Source organism: Falco cherrug, chromosome 5 (genome assembly GCF_023634085.1).
Source record: "Falco cherrug isolate bFalChe1 chromosome 5, bFalChe1.pri, whole genome shotgun sequence".
Lineage (NCBI taxonomy): Eukaryota > Metazoa > Chordata > Aves > Falconiformes > Falconidae > Falco > Falco cherrug.
In genome coordinates, this window is record NC_073701.1 from 37,155,124 (window position 1) to 37,174,161 (window position 19,038).

At 45.0% G+C, this 19,038-nt stretch overlaps 1 protein-coding gene and 1 non-coding gene across 7 annotated transcripts; one reads left to right on the forward strand and one right to left on the reverse strand.

Annotated features, from left to right (window-relative positions):
* Nucleotides 1-1,308: 1,308 nt before the first annotated feature.
* Nucleotides 1,309-15,172, reverse strand: POLDIP3 (DNA polymerase delta interacting protein 3). Of its 6 annotated transcripts, none has more exons than XM_055710694.1 (9): nt 15,015-15,172; nt 11,257-11,644; nt 8,813-8,887; nt 6,855-6,950; nt 4,787-4,969; nt 3,803-3,880; nt 3,080-3,209; nt 2,146-2,212; nt 1,309-1,795 (listed from the first exon to the last, which is right to left on the reverse strand). In XM_055710694.1, exons 1-9 carry the CDS (start codon nt 15,119-15,121, stop codon nt 1,621-1,623), a joined length of 1,299 nt encoding a protein of 432 aa, XP_055566669.1. In that variant the 5' UTR covers nt 15,122-15,172; the 3' UTR covers nt 1,309-1,620. The 6 variants fall into 6 exon arrangements, with proteins under 6 accessions (XP_055566669.1, XP_055566670.1, XP_014137143.2 ...); XM_055710695.1 differs by having other exon boundaries at nt 4,787-4,933; nt 8,813-8,890; XM_014281668.3 differs by having other exon boundaries at nt 8,813-8,890.
* A 286-nt stretch (nt 15,173-15,458) lies between these two features.
* LOC114016427 (U12 minor spliceosomal RNA) lies at nt 15,459-15,607 on the forward strand. The gene has a single exon (XR_003560862.1). It is a non-coding gene; the product is annotated as a U12 minor spliceosomal RNA (small nuclear RNA).
* The last annotated feature ends 3,431 nt before the right edge of the window (nt 15,608-19,038 follow it).

The window sequence follows — 19,038 nt, forward strand, 5'->3', positions numbered from 1 at the left end:
AAAAGGAGAACAATAGCGGTCTTAGGCCCCCTCCCCTACAAACATCTGCTGTTCACATGAAGCACCCTAACAATAACGGTGTTGCTGGCTTCCAAACCAAAGAGTACTCCAGAAAAACAAGCCCTGCCAAGTCCTCAGTTATTTCCATGACTAATAAGGGATTCAGTGAGATAGAGGAATGGTTTGCACGAGCTAGATAGAGCAAAGAGTTAATACAGATCAAGAAAAAGAAATAGGGTCGACCAAGAAATTGAATCTGGACCCACAACGGTTACAGAGTTCATTAAAGTTCAGTGGAGCTGAACAGAATCGAATCTGTTAGTCTTCTAGCTAAAGGCTCAAGTTCAACCCCCAGCCAGACTCTGGAAGCGGCTCATAGCTTTCCTCCCTTACAAAACTTGAGCAAACACAAAGCAACGGAGCTACGGGACCCGGACCGGCGGCCGTAACGCCGCGCTACCACCTGCGGCCACGGGGAGCGCCACCTAGCGGCGGCGGCCCGCACGGGTGCTCAGCGGCCGCAGGCACAGCCCGGCGGCCCCGCACGGCACCTGCGTGACTCCCCTCGCCGACCCGTGTGCTCCTCACGACTGCTGGCTGCTCTCTCCAGAACCTCCCCCTGAAGCCGTCAAATGCAGCAATCGTCCTCCAAATCCACGCATACGAGCAGCATGCCGGCACAGCAGCCAAACATAGTCCAAAGCCCCAGCTCCTTCCTTTTTATAGCAGACTGGGTAAGTTAGAAGGTAAGAAAAAAAACTAATGTCCCTGCATCAGCAGAAGGATGCAATACAGTCTAACGTGAGTAAAACACCTGGATTTCCTCCAGCTCTGAATACCGGTTCTTATTTTTCAGTCCAGAAAGAGGAGTACAACTAAGCCTGACCCTACCGGGCTAATACATTAATTGTAGAAATACCACAGCCTTCCCCCTCCACCACCACCCTCTCTGCATTAAAGTTGAAGCATCCCTCCCATAGCACAATGGGTGGTGCAATTGTGCATATGTCTCTTCTGCCCGATGCCTCCGTGGGCTAGCATACACAGCGGGAAGCTCAGTTTTTCACAATTCTCAATGTCACAGCTGCTGAGCAGAAAAATGACCAAACAGCCAGAATGAGTATTATGCCACTGAATGCATACAAGTCAAAGATGCAAGATGGTGCCCCCTGTATGGAGCCACACTTGACTTGGTACCCAGCACAGCAATTTCAGGAACAATGTGATGCTCTTGCCTGTTGAATCAAGGGGATGTACCTTTTAGTTAAAGGTCAGTCAGAGGAACGGAGAAGATCACCACTCCTTCCCTCACAATCTATGTGCACTTTTAATCGCCTCTAGGGGCTCTGGAGTAAAGGAGGAGTTACATGGCATATGCTTGGTAATACATTACTGGCAGAAGGGGGAGGTTATTCTTTTGGAAAAAAAATCATGGAAGAAAACTCCAACTATGAAAACAGAAAGTACACACACAAGAGGAAACACTATTGTACAGTAAGGGAGCGATCATAGAAAACAGAAAATTTCAAGGCAGGCAAATGCAAACAACACCTGCATTCCTGCACTTTTCTTATTCCCCAACATAAACGAGTTTTCCAGTCCACTGTTTGCTCCCCCTTCTCAGAGTTTAATTTTGAATTCTGTGGGCTGCACAGAGGCAGAGACCCCTGAGGATTTGAAGAGTGCCTTCAAGATAGTGTCAGGGTCCACTTCAGCTGGGGGATTTGAGGAGGCGCTTGCACTTGACCGGCGTGGTTCCCCTTCCTTCTTCACTGAAGGGGTATCACTCAATCGACTGGAGGATTAAAAAGAAACAGAATTTAACCTCTCATTATGAAACAAAATTCACCACTATATCTACATGTAATCGGTGTTACCCCATTACAAATATTGGAGATAAAGGTTTTCAGCATGCTTTCCTCAAAATCAAACTTTCTCATCTCAGACTAATTTTGCACTTCAGGGCTGCAAACACTATGGAGTCAAGCTATACTGCACTCAGCTCAGAGTGCCACAGAGAAAAAGAGAAGGAAAATATTAATGGGACAACAATTTGCCCACAGTTTCACTCCCCTCAGGTCCTTCCTCCTCAACACAGGACTCGCAAACCTGTTTGGTTCTTCCCCCCACTCAAAGGACACTTACAGCAATATAGGCTGGTCTGAGGTGATGACGTTCCCGTTCATATGAAGATTGCATTTCATTGGTTGACCTAAATAAAACACACAATTAAGTGTCCTATCAAATTGTGGCAAGGCAAGACTCCAGAAACACCACATAACAGTGCAAGCAATAGAGTTCCACACGCTGGGGAAGCATGAGAAAAAACAGCTGATACATCTTCTGTTGCAAAATCACAGCAACAGAAGAGCCACTGAAACACTCAGTACAATATGAAGAATCACACTAATTAAGAAGTTATACATAGGTACAAAACCATTAGCAGAGACACGAGAGGATCTCTCATTCTCAGCTGTCTGCTCCTCATCTGACATTCGTAACATGTCACTCATCTAGACAAAGAAAAAGCATCTATTTCCAGCTAAAAATTAACACCTAATTTCAGTCTGTAACACTGCAGGTGGATCCAGAGTAAAAACCGCATTGTTGAAAGTTTACAGAGAAACCAGTACTAATTGTTTCATAAGTCCAATTCAAAAATGACTCTATGCCTTGAGACTTTTGCAAATATCAGTTCTAGTTGTACTTTGCAAACAGCTATTCTGTAAGCAGCTAAAGCCTTCCTAAGGACTATCTAGCTCTTGGCACTGGATTAGAAACGAAACACAATCTGGAAGTTAGACCAGCAGACTTACCAGGACCCTGCCTCTAGCTCTGAGCATTCTCTTTCCAGGCAAACATGGGGTGGGGTGAGTTTATTTCACTTAAATAAACTGTGCATATATTCAGCTAGTTATATAGAAGCATATTCCATTGTCGTAACTCTTGAACTGATTTTCTGGCATTTCCTCTCTCTTGGCAGCATATGAGCACATGAGATGCTTTTAAATTCTCCACCGAGCTGGACAAGTTGCCATTGATTTACTCATCCTAAATGTGATACTGGCCTCAAACTTACCGTCTAAGCACCTGTTGTTGTATTTCTTATATGCTGTGATAGCGTCTTCTTTCTTCACAAATACTACCTCAGCCACTCCAGGGTGCACCAGCCGGGCTCGCTTCAGAGCACCACACACACAGAATAACTCCTGAAGGTAGAGAGCTAGTCATGACCACAGTCACATCAAAAGTACCACTTCAACCAAAGACATCAAGTGACAAAGGCTTAACCTCCTACTTGTACCACCCATCCTGCTTAGTAATCACGTGGCAGAATCTCGACACTTGTCTTACTGTGTTTGCTATGATATGAGTACTTGGCATTAGTCATACAGGTTGCACATGCAGAAACATTCAAGACCAGTACTCTATACTGTCTGTCACATATGAAGACCACGCTTATTCCCAGTGTGATGAGAATGGAAGCACCTAGATAATTTGGATCGGGGCAAAAGTTCAAGGAGAACACCAAACATCACTCAGCATGAACTCTTCTAAGTGATGTTAGGTATCTCAGTACACCCTAGAAATGGTATTTTGTCCCACCTTCTTCAGCACACACTTTTTTTGAAAAAGTGAACAAACCCCAAAACAATCAGGAACCCTCAAAGTTTCTGCAAGGAAAGCAAATGCACATCATACCCCTCTTCACTGCATTCACCATAGATCAAATGATTTATCAACAGAGGTAGGATAAGGGAAGGAAGTGTCACACATCCACAGTCAGGCAGTAAGCACTCACAACAATGTCTTCCTCTGTGACTCGAGGATGCAGATTGTTTACGGTCATCTTTGTGCCTTCCAAAGGACTGAATGCCAGCTGCCAACATAAAACCCATCACATAAAAGTCAGAAACGCAGCGGGCAAGACAGTACAGCAGAGAAAGCACTAAAAAAACCCAAAGACACTAAGGTGATGTTTGGGAAAGTCTGTACACACAAACGAGAGTGCTACAGCTAGTAACGGGAAGTATCAATGCTTACAAAAGCCCAGCTCATCTGACGATGAAGATTAGCCCCCTTTCCATGCTAATTTCTCTTTCATTCCCAAGTATAACATTAACTTAATCTGCATATGTACACAGTACTCTGGTCACGCCCACACTTTTAGGCACATGTGTCATGTTGTACTCCACACCAGCTAGCAAACCCCACAATATGGCCCCAGCCCCTCACGAGCGTGCTGAACTCAACATGCCTGCGAACACCTGGTGGGTCACCTGTACCCAGCATCAGGCAGTCTGGCAAAGAATTGCAGGCAGGTTGTCTAAAAAATGCCCGAGAGGTCTTGTGTGTACGAGTTGTGTTTGGAAGAATCCTGGTTTACTCCTTGCTAACAGGACTGGACAGAAGACAACATATCTAGCAGTGTTAAAACACTAGGGACATGGAAGCCACCAAGGAGTGCCCAAACAACAACTGCCACCTCCCTGTAACACGGATTCCTCCAGGACCATGTGCTCTCATGCTAGAGAGAAAAGCTAGGAGAAGCAAGATGCACCATCTGAGAATTCCCAGTCTCTTAATAAACTCTGAAGAAAAAGATGTTTAGACAGGTTTCAAATTCTTGGGACACAGACTGCAGTTATCAGAGTAAGCTTGAGGGAGTCCCAGAAATAATGGTGCAAGACAGGCAAAAAAGAGGTGTTCACATGACCAATGAACAGCAAGTTTCAGATGTTTCAGAGACTTCTATAAGGAGCATTTCCCACTTTGCTGAGCTCACCTCAACAGGTGCTGGTTCCTTTGGAGGCTCTTCCTTGGTCACTAAGGTCCGGGACATGTTTGTCAAGGCCTTTGTCCGCATAGGAGAGGGAGGTGCAGGTGGAGCTGTGTAAGTATCATTCTGGACCACTTTAGTCAGGGGAACAGTCTTGGACAGAGAGAATTTATTGCCACTCAGTCCAGTCTACAGGAAGAATAAGTATCTCAGAGCTGCAGGCTACAAAAGTCATCCCTCTTTTTCAAGCACCAACAGCAGTTGAGTATTACTAGCACGTACCAAGAGCTGCATGTCCTGTCCCATGTCAAAACCAATACAGTGCTGGAGACTTTCAGCTTTGAGACAAAAATTAACTAAAGTTTCTGGGCATAAATATAAAAAGATACGTTTATCCCAAAAGAACACTTTCCTCACTAATGAGCACCTTTTAGTTTCATATTCTTCTTAAATGAACTTTACCAGTGCAATGTGAATTTGAAAAGCTCCTTTTATCCGAAGATTTTCAAGTACTTTACAAAGTGTTCACAAAGATTGTTCATTAACAATGAGATTGAGCTGCCCTAGTACAAACCACAATACTTCTTCAGAAACACCAAGCTAGGGTACACAAAGACATAGAGTGTAAACTTTCCAGCTGGAACTACCAGAGTTTAAAGCCAGACTAAAAACTGTGCTTGGTAGCTGCTGGAGAGAACACATTTGCTCCTTAAAAAAAACACCAACAAAACAAACAAAAAAACCCACTCAAAAAACCACAACCAAAAAAGCTCACCCATAAGGCTGTTTTTAAGAATCAAACAGCCAGGAGATCTATTCTAATTACCCACGTGAGAAAAAAAACATGGGATAATCATTGCACTAGACTGTCTATGTGACAGTAAAACCACATGAATATGCTTTAGAAGAACCACAGAATAATTTAGGACAAACATATGTCCAATCCCTATGTCTGAAACAGGGCTAACTCCAAAGACATATCACGTTGGTCAGGGCCTTATCCAGTTAAACTCTGAATATCTGAGAATGGCCATGACACAACTTCTCTGGGTCACTGTGCCAGATGCTGATCAATACCCGAGAACTGCACCACCCCACTAGAATTTTTTTTGCTGCAACACAGCTGTTGGTTCATCTTCTCCCTGTTCTTTCCTGAAAAGGACCTGGGGTTTGCCTTTTCTATGACCACATATTAGGCAGTAAGAGTGAACAGATCTCACCACAGCCGCCTCTTCTCAGCCTTGAGACACAGCTCTCACCCTCTCCTCACACATTATGCGCTGCAGCCCCCTGACTACCCTGTTGTACTGGTTCTGTCAGTGTCTGTCTTGCATCACAGAGCCCCAAAATCGGCATAGAACTCCAGGTGCATTCTCAAAATGCCAAACAGATGGGAATAATTATCACCCTTGATTTGCTGGCTATAATCTTACTAACATCCAATTTACATTTGGCCTTCATTACTGTAAGGATGTGCTGCTAACTCATTCTTAGTATATCACTCAGCAGGACCCCCATGCTCTTTCCTACAAAGCCACTTTCTAGCCAGTCAGTTCTTGGTTTAAGTTGCAGGTTACCCCATCCCAAGAGCATCCCAAGACCTCACATTTATCTGTATTGAAATTCCACCTTCTCCAGATCATCAGCTCTCCAACAAGCTGCCAACTAAGATTCTGCATGGCAAGAGATTTCTTGCTTTGATATCCAGTCTTCATAAGCAGTTAAAAGCTTTCTGTGCTTGCTTGCTTGCTCAAACAATAATGAGATAGGTTCAAAGTACTTCCTCAACAAGAAGAAAGTCAAGAGCTAACATGCAGCAACCTGCCAGCAAGACAAAGCACACACTCTGGCTGTAAAAGGCCTATAAAACCACAGTTAGCATAAAAAGGACTCTGTCCCAAAAATAACACTAGAAGCATTGGCACAAAGGGAAGAGTGGGATGAGAGCAAACATTTCAGGAGAAAGCATTCTTTACACACACATTTTAAAGAACATAAGCCCTATAAAGCCACAGCCTGTGTGTCCACCCAGTGTGAGCATGGCGTGGTGGGGACTGTTCAGATAATCCCTTACCGCATTATGCAGAAAACTGTTTGTGGTGGTGATTTTCATCTGTTTGCTAGTAAGGGGAGAGACACTTTCATCATCATCTTCCATGTCATACAGACCCTGTAGAGAAGCAAGGTAATTGTTTACAAGCAGGTAGATTTAATCTAGACACCTTTTCCAAAATAAGTAGTTTTCTCCTGTCTTCAGCCTTCTTCAGTTAATGAACATGACCTACATTGGACTTTACTCCTGTCCTTGCAGCTTGGGACACAAAGCTGAAGGTACCCAAGTCCATTTCAAAACATCAGTGTAAAAACTATCAAACTTCTTTTCCAGAAACGCCACAGTAGAACTGCTTTCCCAGGTGTACTGAAGTGACATACAGATTTCTCTAATCCCTAGACCTCATCAGGACTAATGAAACCACATCAATGGAATAAAGCCTCAGTGCCTTACTTCTTAGCACCCTGCTACCTTTAAAGTTGAAGCCTGTGCATATGATTTTTTAAAATTATTTTTAAATTAAGCAGATGCCTGCCAAATACATTTGAACCAACCATTCTTTTTGAATAGCCTCCTTTCCTCAGCACAGCACACATCCGTCTGGCACTCAAAAACACTGCACTAGGAGGTTTACTGAATGAATAATTAATTTCCCAGTTCAACTTAACACTCATAGCCCAGCCTTAAAATACTGAGGCGAACTCCTACACAAATATTTTTTCATAGACTCAAAATAACGTTAAGAAAAAGTCTATACACATATGGCACTACCCAGAACGTAAGAAGTCACGACTCAACACAGCTTCCCATTAATTCAGTAGAAAGGTAAGAAAAATGGAGGTATTAGGAAGGAGAGTTTGCAAAATCAGTGGGTTTTCCTAGTCGGCAAGATTCTGGTTTACAAACAGGAAAGCTGTCCTAGTAACAGAAGTACTAGGAAGGAAAAAAACCCCAAAAGGCATGGTAGAACATGGAAGAATTGTGCAGAAAAGAAAAGAGCTGGGAAAAACACTAGCCATCAGGACAATGGACTTGAGTTTGAGATAAATAAAATCAATTCCAGGATTACAGCGCTGAGAGGTCAGAATAATGATGACACTTCCTTAAGTGACAGCATCTGGGACAGGTAAGGCCAACAGGTCAAAGTTGAGGTAACACAAATAGCTGAAGTTACCATAATCGAGGCTAAAAAACCCCAGGACATGGCATTTTGGATCTCAGCTTTCCAATATTTAATGTAATGCTTTGTGTACAGACACACACAAGCATTTGGGCACAGACACCTCACACAGTAAGGTAAGCAATGCAAATGTGTAATTCCTCTCTGAGAGGACCCAAGGTGTTCAGGTGGCTGAATGGCTGGGGGTTGTAACAAAGGTGTTAAAAAAGTGATGCCAGAAGAGACAGCACAAATTCTAGGGTCTGCCTCACAGCCTATTTGATAAGGGATATGGCAACTTTGAAAGTACATCAGAATACCAGTTAGCATCATTCACTATCAGGTTTCCAGCAGGGACCCACAGCTGGGATTTCACAGAAAGGTTACACCCTCTCCCACCTCACTGTAGAACATCTGACCATGTACAATCATATCCATCCTCTGAACAGGCTGGCAGGATGGTGAATCAAAACAACCAATAACTTGATCTGATGGAGTGTCCCTGAGAAATTTACAGAAAGACATCAGAGCTAAAGGTCACAGTCTCTAGAAAAAAAAACACATTAGCACATACAGATAAAAATTGGAAATGCCAACTTTGCATTCATATAACACACAAGGAATCAAGATCAATTAGAGTAAATGAAAAGCTCAATTACCATGAAAGTATCTCAAACACACAAGGACAGGGAGCTAAGCTGTTAACAGAACTTCCAAACACTTTAATTTCCTACTTAAAAGTTTTCTTTGCACCTGCCAATGTTTATGGACACTTTCCTTCCCCCACAAAGGTAACAAAAAGCACAGAGCAGACACACACCTGTTTGTGTGTATGGTTGTTCACCACATTGATCCTCATTCCTGCTGGATGAGAATGTCCAGGAACTGGAGCCTTCTGCTACAGTCAGGGAGAAAGAACCAAAGCATTAAATGCTAGAGTCCACCAGATCCCCGTTTCAGAAGATCAGAGCCATTAGTTGGTACCCTCAGACATTTTAAATGAAATTCGCTCTCCTGCTCTTGAAACATATTACCACAATAAGTTATGAGATAATGACTATGTTTCCTGTAATACATTCAATACAAGATAGCTTCGCTTAATTGAAGAAATGAAAACCTAAGGCCACACAGAGAAACTGACGCAAGTTACTTGAGTTTTAGTCCAAGATTAGTGGGAAGGAGACTTAACTCCAGTCCTGCCAGCACTGCCTTGATCTACACTTTTGCCAACACAAAACCATGAATGGGGTAAATCAACCTCCCTTCACGCAACAGGGAACTAAAGACACCCATTTCCACAAAGCTCAACTAATTGGGACACAACACAATTTAGTTCAGTCCTGTTTCAAAAGAGAAGTAAAGACTGTCCCTTCACACTAGAGCTGAAATAAGCTGTAGCAGAATAAAATGACGCAGAGGGTAGTGTAGCTGACCCTTCTGCAGCCTGTTATTCCATGAAACAGGGAAACCACAACAACAGTTGTCAGGGAATGCAGCTGTACTAACCAACAACTGAAATCAAGCAGCAACTCCCCTGAAAATGCCCTTTTGATTTTTGAAAAAGCTGGAAGCTGTCCATTACAGGACAGAATGGGTGGTTTTACAAGAATACTCCATACAGGCAGTAAAATCTTTAAATTTGCATTTTCCCTAGCTAACTTACACCACAGCACCCTTGCATTTCAATTTGCTAATTAAGTCAGAAATAAGGGTACCTGTCCTACAGAAACATCAGCAGAGCTACGGAAATTCTTTGCATTTCAAAGACTTTTTTCCTTTAAGAGAAACAAGGCCACAGTACAGAACATTAGAGCCGTGTGCTGCATCTCAGATCCAGATATTTCAGCTTTATTCAACTCCCACATGTGGGAAGAGAGGAGGACCATGGGCAATTTGGGATTTTGGTATAAATCTTTAAAAAAAGTGACAAGATAATTGCTGTTATGTACCATTTTGTCTACAGCCTTATTCACCGTTACTACAGTATTTTTTCTTGCATTATGTTGCCTAACAAACAGAAAGTACTATAGGTCAAACTAAATCATACAAAAAAAAAAAAGACCTGGTCAGAGCAAATTGCTACAGCTATTTTAACTCCTAGAAACTTTGTAGAAAACATTCAGCTCCTAATGGCTGATGGTGGTGATCTGGCTTATGACAGCATTTGTACTAATTACCCTAATAATAAAAGACTACTGAACAGACTGCTTTATTGCTCTGTGATTAGCCCTTCTTACTGCCACAAGAGTCCTTTCTCTTTCTTACGTCAGCCTGGCAGGTTCCTGCCAAGTAACAGGAAATTTCCTAGGCTAGTTTACAGGATATATTTGATATTCTTGAGCAAAACCCACAGTTGAACAGAAAACAGGCTCATCCAGGCTTTCAAACTGATGAGAGCAGGAGATTTTCTGGGTATGTGTAAGCACGCTGCTGATCTTTGGGAGGAGGAACAGGAAAGAGAAACGTCAGTTTCATGCTTGTAGACCTAAGGAACAAAACCACTCTTCAAACAACAATCCTGACAGTCTGGGAACTTCTCTTCTGACTACCTACTGTACCTAACACACACATAGTTTAATAGTAGCTGCTTCTCAGAGAAGTTTGCTAAGGATCAAGTTACTGTGCGCACAGCAAAGTGAAATTAGAAAATTGTCAAAGGAAATCAGCAGGTTAGGGTGACCAACTGATTATTTTGCAGTTGAAATAGATCTTGAGCCTCAGCAGAAATGCTTCATGTAATCAGGCAACTCCCTGGAAGCCAGGGCTTTCCTGAAAACCAGACAAGTAGAAACAGAGAAATTGCTCATTCAGTTTTTTATCTTCTTAGATATAAACACAGCTGCATAATCTGAACCGTTATCCCAACGCTAGAATAAACCAGACAGACAGGACAATCTACCACATCAGACTTGCAAAGAGGGGTGATTTAAAAACAACAAAAAGTGCATACATTTTCTTTGTATTCAGGTGGGAAAGAGACAAATTAACTATTCACAATGACTACTTTAATGCTGACAAGAGTGCTGCTTTAGTCTTTATTGGGCCCAAATTTAAAATAAAAATTTAAATGAAAGCTGGGATTCTACAAAAAGACCCAAGTAGCTGCAAGGACACCCAGAAGGCTCTAAATCCTGCCCTACAGGCTGGACTGAACTGTATGACCATCACTTCTATTGTAAACATGTGAATATACTCATGTATTAGAATTTCTACTGGACTGCTGTACAGTAACTGAGGGGCTCAGAAGTGACTTGCTTGACCTACTTGGATAGTTTTGGTGATCTTCACGGCTGGATTTACTGTCCCCATAGCTGGGCTGATAGCAGCTGGCGCACTCCTTTTTAAGCTGATCTTCTCTCTGGCATCCACCACTTTGGTCACCTTCTCAGCAGCAACACTTTGCTGCTTACGGGAATTCAACATCTCTCGAGCATCCTGCACCTTCCCTTTGATTTTGAACCGAGCATCCTTTTGAACCAGTTTTTCACGGGCATCTTTAACCCCCAGTTTGTGTCGGGCATCAGTGAGTCCTATCTTCTGTCGGGCATCAAATGTCCGCTGGAAATTGACAGCTGGCGATGATCTATTTAGAAGATTTTGCTGGATTCCAATGCGAGATCTTACACCTCCAAACACTGGCCTTGTGTTAAGCCTGGGGGGCAGGGGAGAAAAAAAACAACTTTCAGACATTGTAAGATGTGACACAGTTATTAATAAAAGTATTTGTGTAGCTGCAAACAAAAGCTCATTATTACTGTACAGAAATCCACTCAGGTTAGATGTCCAGATAAAACAGCTTAGGAGCTCTACTGTTGTATGCTGGATTTTACTTTCTACATAAACAGCTAAGGAACTTATTTCCAAAATCCATCCTTAAGCTCACAATCACAAACTTAAGTTAAAAGGTCTGACTTCAGCTGTGCCAAGTAAATACTACATTTAAACAAAACTCATCAATTTAGGTACTTTGGGGAAACCTCTGAAGACAAAGAGGAACAGAAACAGATTTTCTAGCCTTAGGATTGAGCAGGTCTGCCAAAGCATCTTTTGTAATACCATAATATGTCCTGGTACAAAAGAAACATGGAACTACACACGATTTCAAGAATTCTGGGCAGCCAGTTCAGATCTGTGGGAGTGTAGAGGCTTAGCATGTACAAGCACCAGTAACAACCTCAGTTCAAAGCTACCAGTTTCAAAGTTGATTAACTGCCAGTGAAATACTTATCAGTCAAATTAAAGAAGAGGCAGTGATATTGAAAAGTAATCTACTAACAAAACTGTTGCAATTGATGTCCTTTATATTCTAAGCACACGGTCACAACAGTGAGCACAGAAAGATAAAAGCCCACAGAAAGGACAGCATTTATACACAAGTATTACTAAGCAGCAGACCATTATGTAGTGAAAGCTGAAACTAGCTTCTTGTTATTGGTCTGACTCACTTTTTCAAGATCTCCCCTAAAAGGAAACAGCTTGTCTAATTTTTTAATACAGTTCCTCTAAGTATTTTTTAATTTCTTTCTCCCATTATGTTTATTTTTAAAAGAGATTACAAAGTACCAAGAGATGTTAAAGTTAAGGTACTGAACAAATAGTCTTGCTGTTGGCTTTTCAGAATTCAAAATAAGCTACAGAGGGCTACAGTGTTCACCTGCTTTCTGAAATGTACTGTCCCATATTATAGTCTAAAAGTAGATACCTAGAATTTGTTGTAAAACTCAAAAGGCTAACATCACAAATTCAAACAATGATGCAATTTCAATTCTTCATACAGCTTTACATCAGTATTGCCTGATCTACAATCTTAACATTATTTACAGTCCTGTATTTTCAATGGAGAGTTCTGTAAAAATAGAGATGAGAGACTGAACCTCCATTTCTGTCTCTTTCATTCTTGTGTCCAGACAACTGGACAGCTAAGGCTAGGCTCCCATTTTGTTACCTGGCCAAGAATCCTATGGCTGCTCTCTCATACAGTCAAAGCACACTAGCCTGAAGAAACAGGACCATTTATTAAAACATATCCAGAGTAATACAGAAGACAAACAGTACTCATAAAGCAACAGCCACAGAACAAGACTTCCCTTGCAATTTTAAAAAGCATTGATTTAGCTATGCTGAAAGCATTCAGTACTTGAGTGCTGCAGAAGGGTTTGATGAGTGGTTCCTTTAAATGAGCATAAAAGAGGTCAAAGTAAAACCAGAAATACATGTATCAGCATTTAAACCAGAATTAGTTAAAACTGTTAATGACATGAACTAATTAAACTGGTTAGGAAACTCTGTACTGAAGATTACAACATCTCTGAAGACTTGTTTATCCTAATCAGCAACTATTCCCTAGTGAACTGCTTACCAGACAACAGCATCAACTCCTCAGACATTTTGTGCCACAGCATCTGAAATAATAGGGAATCTCAAACATCTAATTCACTTTCCAGTACCCAAGTTCTGGCTGGAATATTTTGTGGATTAGTACATTTTATAGGTGGGAAATTTTCTGTTATTTCATCTAGACTATTGAACAGCAGTTTACTCAGCCTATCCAGCCTTCACAAAGTCATAGACATCATAGAAATCTCATGAAGTGAGCTAAACATGATGAACAAGAGAAATGCAAGACACAAAAATTCTTAACAGTGCTGCAGAGGGACTACTGTTCAGCAAAAAAAAGCAAGAAGAATTCCTGGAAGAAATGAGATTTAAGGAGGGATCTGAAAATGGAGAAAGGAGGTATTTGGCATGTTAAGCAGCATAAGACTGTTCCAAGTACGCAAGATAACATGAATGAAAGGGCAAAGCCAAGGCCTTGTCTAGACTAGGATTTAAGCATGTGTTTAAGTATTTTACTAGTACACATCAGCAGAGACCTTTCAAACTACTACTCTAGGCACGTAAGTGTGGATATTGCGAGTTTAAACCTAAGATTCTCCAATGACCATTAAATTAAAACAAAAAAAACCACCAAAGCAGCAACAACCACCAAAAGGTGCACACTTAGCTAACACAGATAGGGAGAAATCCATGGATAAGGTTTTCAGAAGCAGCAAGAGACTATGGCAAATGGGAATACGGAAAGCTACCAAAGGAGATGCCAAATAAAAACTGCCAAGAGCTGCACTAAAGTAAATGGCCCAGCCCACGCTGGAGACATCTGCCGTACAAAGAAAGACTGTAATCTTGTAGCTTATATGTAACACACTCCACACCCAGACAAGCATTTCAAACAATCTGCCAGAGCACCACTATAGAGACTACAGGTTCCAAGGGCCGGCCAGCAATTTCTGTGAAGCCGTTGCAGCCCCAGGCCTGGCCGGTGCGGCTCCCGACCAGCTCTGCCACAGTTACGGCTGCCCGTGGCACCCCCACCCCTCCCACGGCTATCCCGCAATGCACCGTGCCGCTCCCCAACGCGCCGCGGCCGGAGCTGCGGGGACATCGCGCACCCCGCGGCACAGCCTCCCGCAGAGCTGCGGCCCGGCACTAGCTCCAGCTGCAGGGCAGCCTGGCTGCCGACGGGGCTCGGTGCTGAGGGGCGCCGCGGCCCCGCCGATCCCAGCTCGGGGAGCGCCAGCGGGTTAATCGGCGGGGAGAAGCAGGAGGTAGCGGGGAAAGCGCAGGTCGGAGACACTGGGGAGGCGATGGGCTGTGCCGCGAGTCTCGAGAGAAACGAGAAGGGCCCGAGAAGGCACGGGGAGAGGCGGCGCCTGGGCCTGCCCCGCCAAGGCCGGAGCCCACGGGGCAGCGCCGGGCACAGGGGGGCGAGGGAGGGGACAGACCACCCGCCCCGTCCCCAGCCGCCTCGTCCCTGAGCGACGGCCACCGCTACCAATCTGCACCAAAGGCACGGCCCCACAGACCAGTGCCTAAGCCAATGGGAAGGCGACAGCCAGGGACAGGGCCGGGCCGCGCTGAGGGAGGCTGCGGCCCACAGCCTCCGGAGCGGAACGACCAAAAGGGAGAACGGAGAAACCCCCGGAGGTCGCCGTGCCCGGGGCGCTACCCTCGCGGCTGCTTACCTCCCTTTCACGGTCACACCGCGCTTCCGTATGAGCTCGTCTAAGGAGAGGTCCGCCATCTTGTCGCGGGGCCCACCGATAAGACGCAGCGAGCAAGACCCGGACATGACATCATACCGCTTCCGCTCCTCGCCCCGCCTCCAGAAGTAAGACAGTCCCCGCCCCCGACCCCGCCCGACCGTGCGAGGCGGGGGGGCCGGGAAGAGCGTCCCACAACCCCCAGCGACGCCCGGGCCCTTCATTTACATATCGCACCGGCATATCCCGGCGCGGTTCGTCCGGCGCCGGCGGCTACCCGGCACAGGAGGAGAAAAAGAACGGGAATATGCTGGGGAAAACGGAAGATTAACTTGTGCGGCGTGGGACAGCGCGGGAAGAGGCGCTCGCCCTGACCTTGAGGGCTAACGCCCAGGGTTCTGCTAAGGGGGCGGGGCAGATCTCTTTATGCCTTAAACTTATGAGTAAGGAAAATAACGACCCGGGGTGACGCCCGGGTCCTCACTACCAATGTGAGAGGAATTTTTGCGCGGGTACAGGTCGCCCCCGGGTGCCCCGCTTACTTCGCGGGATGCCCGGGTGCCGTGATCTGCCCGACCTCTAGTGCCGCGCGTCCCAAGGATAGAACCGCGGGGCGGGCCCCCCCACCCCGCTGGGCGCCTGCGGGGTGTCCGGAGGGCCGCTCCACCCGCGGTAGGAGCGCAGGGCTTGATGTATCGGGCTGGAGTCGCTTCCCTCCGCCCCTGTTCTGCTCTGTCCAGTGTGTGCGGGCTGGCGTTGGGGCTGTTCACGAGGCCTAGAAATACATCACCAAACCCCGCATAACACCTAATGTGCGCAGGAAGCAATTCCTTTGTTACCCTTTTGTGGGAGGAATTACGCCGTCTGGAATCAGACTTAAGGAGGAAAAAAAACCCCACCAAAACCAGTGAAAGGCAAAAAGCCTTGCGCAGCAGGCTTGGGCGGAGGGGAGCTTGCTTTGCAGGGCTTTTCCAGTGTCTTTTCCCTCCTGGCCTGGCCTGACTCGCCAGCTGCGGTGTCTGTAGCTGCAGGGCTGTGGCTCTGTCTTCCACCGCCCGCTGCTGTGGGGCCTCCCCCCAAACGCCCCCTGCAGCACAGCGTACCCCCAGGGGCCTGCCTGCAGCGCGGGGGAGACATATTGCCAAAACAGTTTTGCTTCTGCCCGCAGCTCCGTCCCTCCCCCGGCAGCTGTCAGGAGAATCACTTGTGCGGTCGGTTCCCCTCTGCACCCTCACCCTCACCATCCGCCTCCTGCCACCTCCCCGCCGCAACGCCCTGTGCTGCAGCGGCCCTGAGGCATCCCCGTGGCCACAGCCGTGCCCGCCATGCGCGCCACGTGAGATCCACAGGGACTTCAGCAGAGCAGGAGCTGGTGGTGAGGGCTGGGGACAAAGGCGGAGGGGACAGGTGCTGCTGAGGTGGCTGCTGGCGGCCATGTGAGCTCAGGATCCCGCAGCACAGATTTTCTCTCAGGAGCGTTTCAAGCCTTTGTGGGCCTACAGCCATACCAGTAGTGATGCCAGGTCACTGCTTAGTTGTCCACTGGTACTTGATCCGGATCAAGGGTGGCACATGACTGCATCGCTATCACATTAGGGTATGCAATAAGAAGTCTATGCTCTTTTTGTGCTGCCTGTCTGCAGCTATTGAGACACTTGATCGAACTGGGGCGGATGATCTGTGACAAAGCCTGCTGTTGCAAAACTAATGGGCAACATTTTTTTGAGCAAATTTGTATGAAAATAAGAGCAACCCAAGTGATTCCAGACTAGAAAGCCATCTACCCAGTATCCTGTTTCCAGCCTGTGAGGATGCCCCGTGGAGGTCCCTTCCAGACCCTTGTCAGATGCCTGTTGATCTCAGTGATACTTGTGCAGCCACAATACCCTTTGGCAAGCACCTCCACTCTGCAGCATGGTGAACCACCTCCTCCTGTTTGTTCTGCTTCCATCAGCCTAGTTCTTGCAACTGCAGGCAGATAGTGCACCTGTAGCTCCTACTCGCCCTTCTCTTTCACCTGCGATCCCCTAAGTCATCTTCTCTCCAGGAGTCCAGGCCTGCATGCCCATTCCTTCAGGGAAGCTCCCTTCCCTCTGCAGGTACCCCCCTTCCCACAGCAGAGTCTCATTGAGGTGCTGGTTAGGGGAGATGAGCCCAGCCATTGTGGGAAGCAAGGGTTTAAACCTCAGGGTCTCCCTGGATAGCCTGGGTTGAGGATTGTTTTACTCTTCCTGTGAGACACGTTAAGGTGCAGCTCAGGTTTCACAGGTCTCTTCAGTTCCTCCTCAGGCTCTGAATGAGAAGTCAAATATTTGCTTAGGGATGGACCCGGGGCCTCTGCTCCCTTTGTCCGGGTTGGGAGCAGGACGAAGGCTGCAAGCAGCAGCAAGGAGACCTCCCCAAGCACCCGGGGCCCCACAAAAGGCTCCTTGTCCAAAATGTGCTAGGAAAATTTTAGTCCTGCCCTTGCTTTTTCAGAAATGGATTCCTTAAGCATTGTCTCCCTCAGTCGGCTGAGACCCAGGACACAGAAGTTATAACAGAGGAGACCGATTCCCCATATCACAGCAATCTAATTTTTAAAATATTTTTTAGGAAATTATGTGAAGGACATCATATTAACCTTGGGGTAGTACGTAGCACAGCATCCAACTTAAAATGTTACCTTTGTTGAGCTGTACAGAGCACGTGAAGCGGAACTACATGGCCAGAGAAAACATCAGATAAGTTGCTGTGGAGCAAGATCACATCATCACTCAGTCTAGATAAAGCCCATCCATCACAGTGACTGGCTGCACTGTTAGATGTGTTTCCTTGCTCTTCCCAAGGACAGAATCCCATGTACTTGGCGTGTCAGAAGCCAAACAACTTTTCTAGTTGGCTTCACTAACTCAAATAACTCTAATAACTAACTCTGATAACTCTAGACTTCAGTTAGGAAAGCTCCTAACCATCTATGCTGTCAGAAGCCTTAATTCTTCTCTATTAATTATAATAAAAATATTAAAAATTTAGTATGTAGGTAGTACACTCCCCTTGACTGCATTAATACAATCACCGTAATCATTACCTTGACACAGAAACATTTTGTATGAAAATGATTGAACAATTTTATAATTAAACTCAAGGGGGAATGAACTGCTGTAGGGGTAGTTTTTCTATGTCAGGTTTTGTACACTGAAGTAGAATCCTAATAATTACAGTAACAATCTCCTGACTTATTCTATATACTCCTTTTTTTTTAGATTGAATACATAGAAACATTAACATTTTTGAAGTTTATACCAGGAATGTTGGTTAATGTGAATTCTGTTTGAGTTTTAGTTCTTGTTTATGTCTATAAACTGAGAATTTTGTTACTCTGTTACACGTTTCCTAGCAGGAACAAATTTCATTCAAAAAATAAGAACATAAAAAGGACAATATTTGGGATTTAGCTTGGACTAAAACAAATATTTGCGATGTAATGGGATATCCTTCTTATGGTAAAAGTTTAAACTATTAACAAATGTTGCAGGACTGGCCATATTCTCTTCTTGTAATTTCTTCACCAGAGCACGTCAATTATTTGTGTTGGACGTCACCCAGAACTGAACAGGACCTGCTGTGTTGTGGTTGCTCTTTGTCTGGGTTAGATGTGGGTGTTGCAGTGGGAAAGGCCGGTTCTCAGAGCCTGGCTGTTGGCTGCTGGGGTGTTCCTTGTCATGCCCAGCCTGCGTGTCCCTCCTCATGCCCAGCCCTGGGAGGCACCCACTTGCCTTCTCCAGAGCCTCCCACGCATCTGACAGCCACTTGTGATAACGCGTTTGTCCTGGCATCAAACACCTGCGCTGCCACTGTAAGCTTCTCACTAAGTATTTTAAAATTCTGAGCTTTCTTACTGATTAAGCTTATATTTTTCAAAATTATGTGGTGACATAATTTGACATGCCTATTCAAAGGAAAGTTTTGCTTTTTAGTGCTGTTCTTTTACTTTCAATTTCACCCAGCATTTCTGCAACAATAA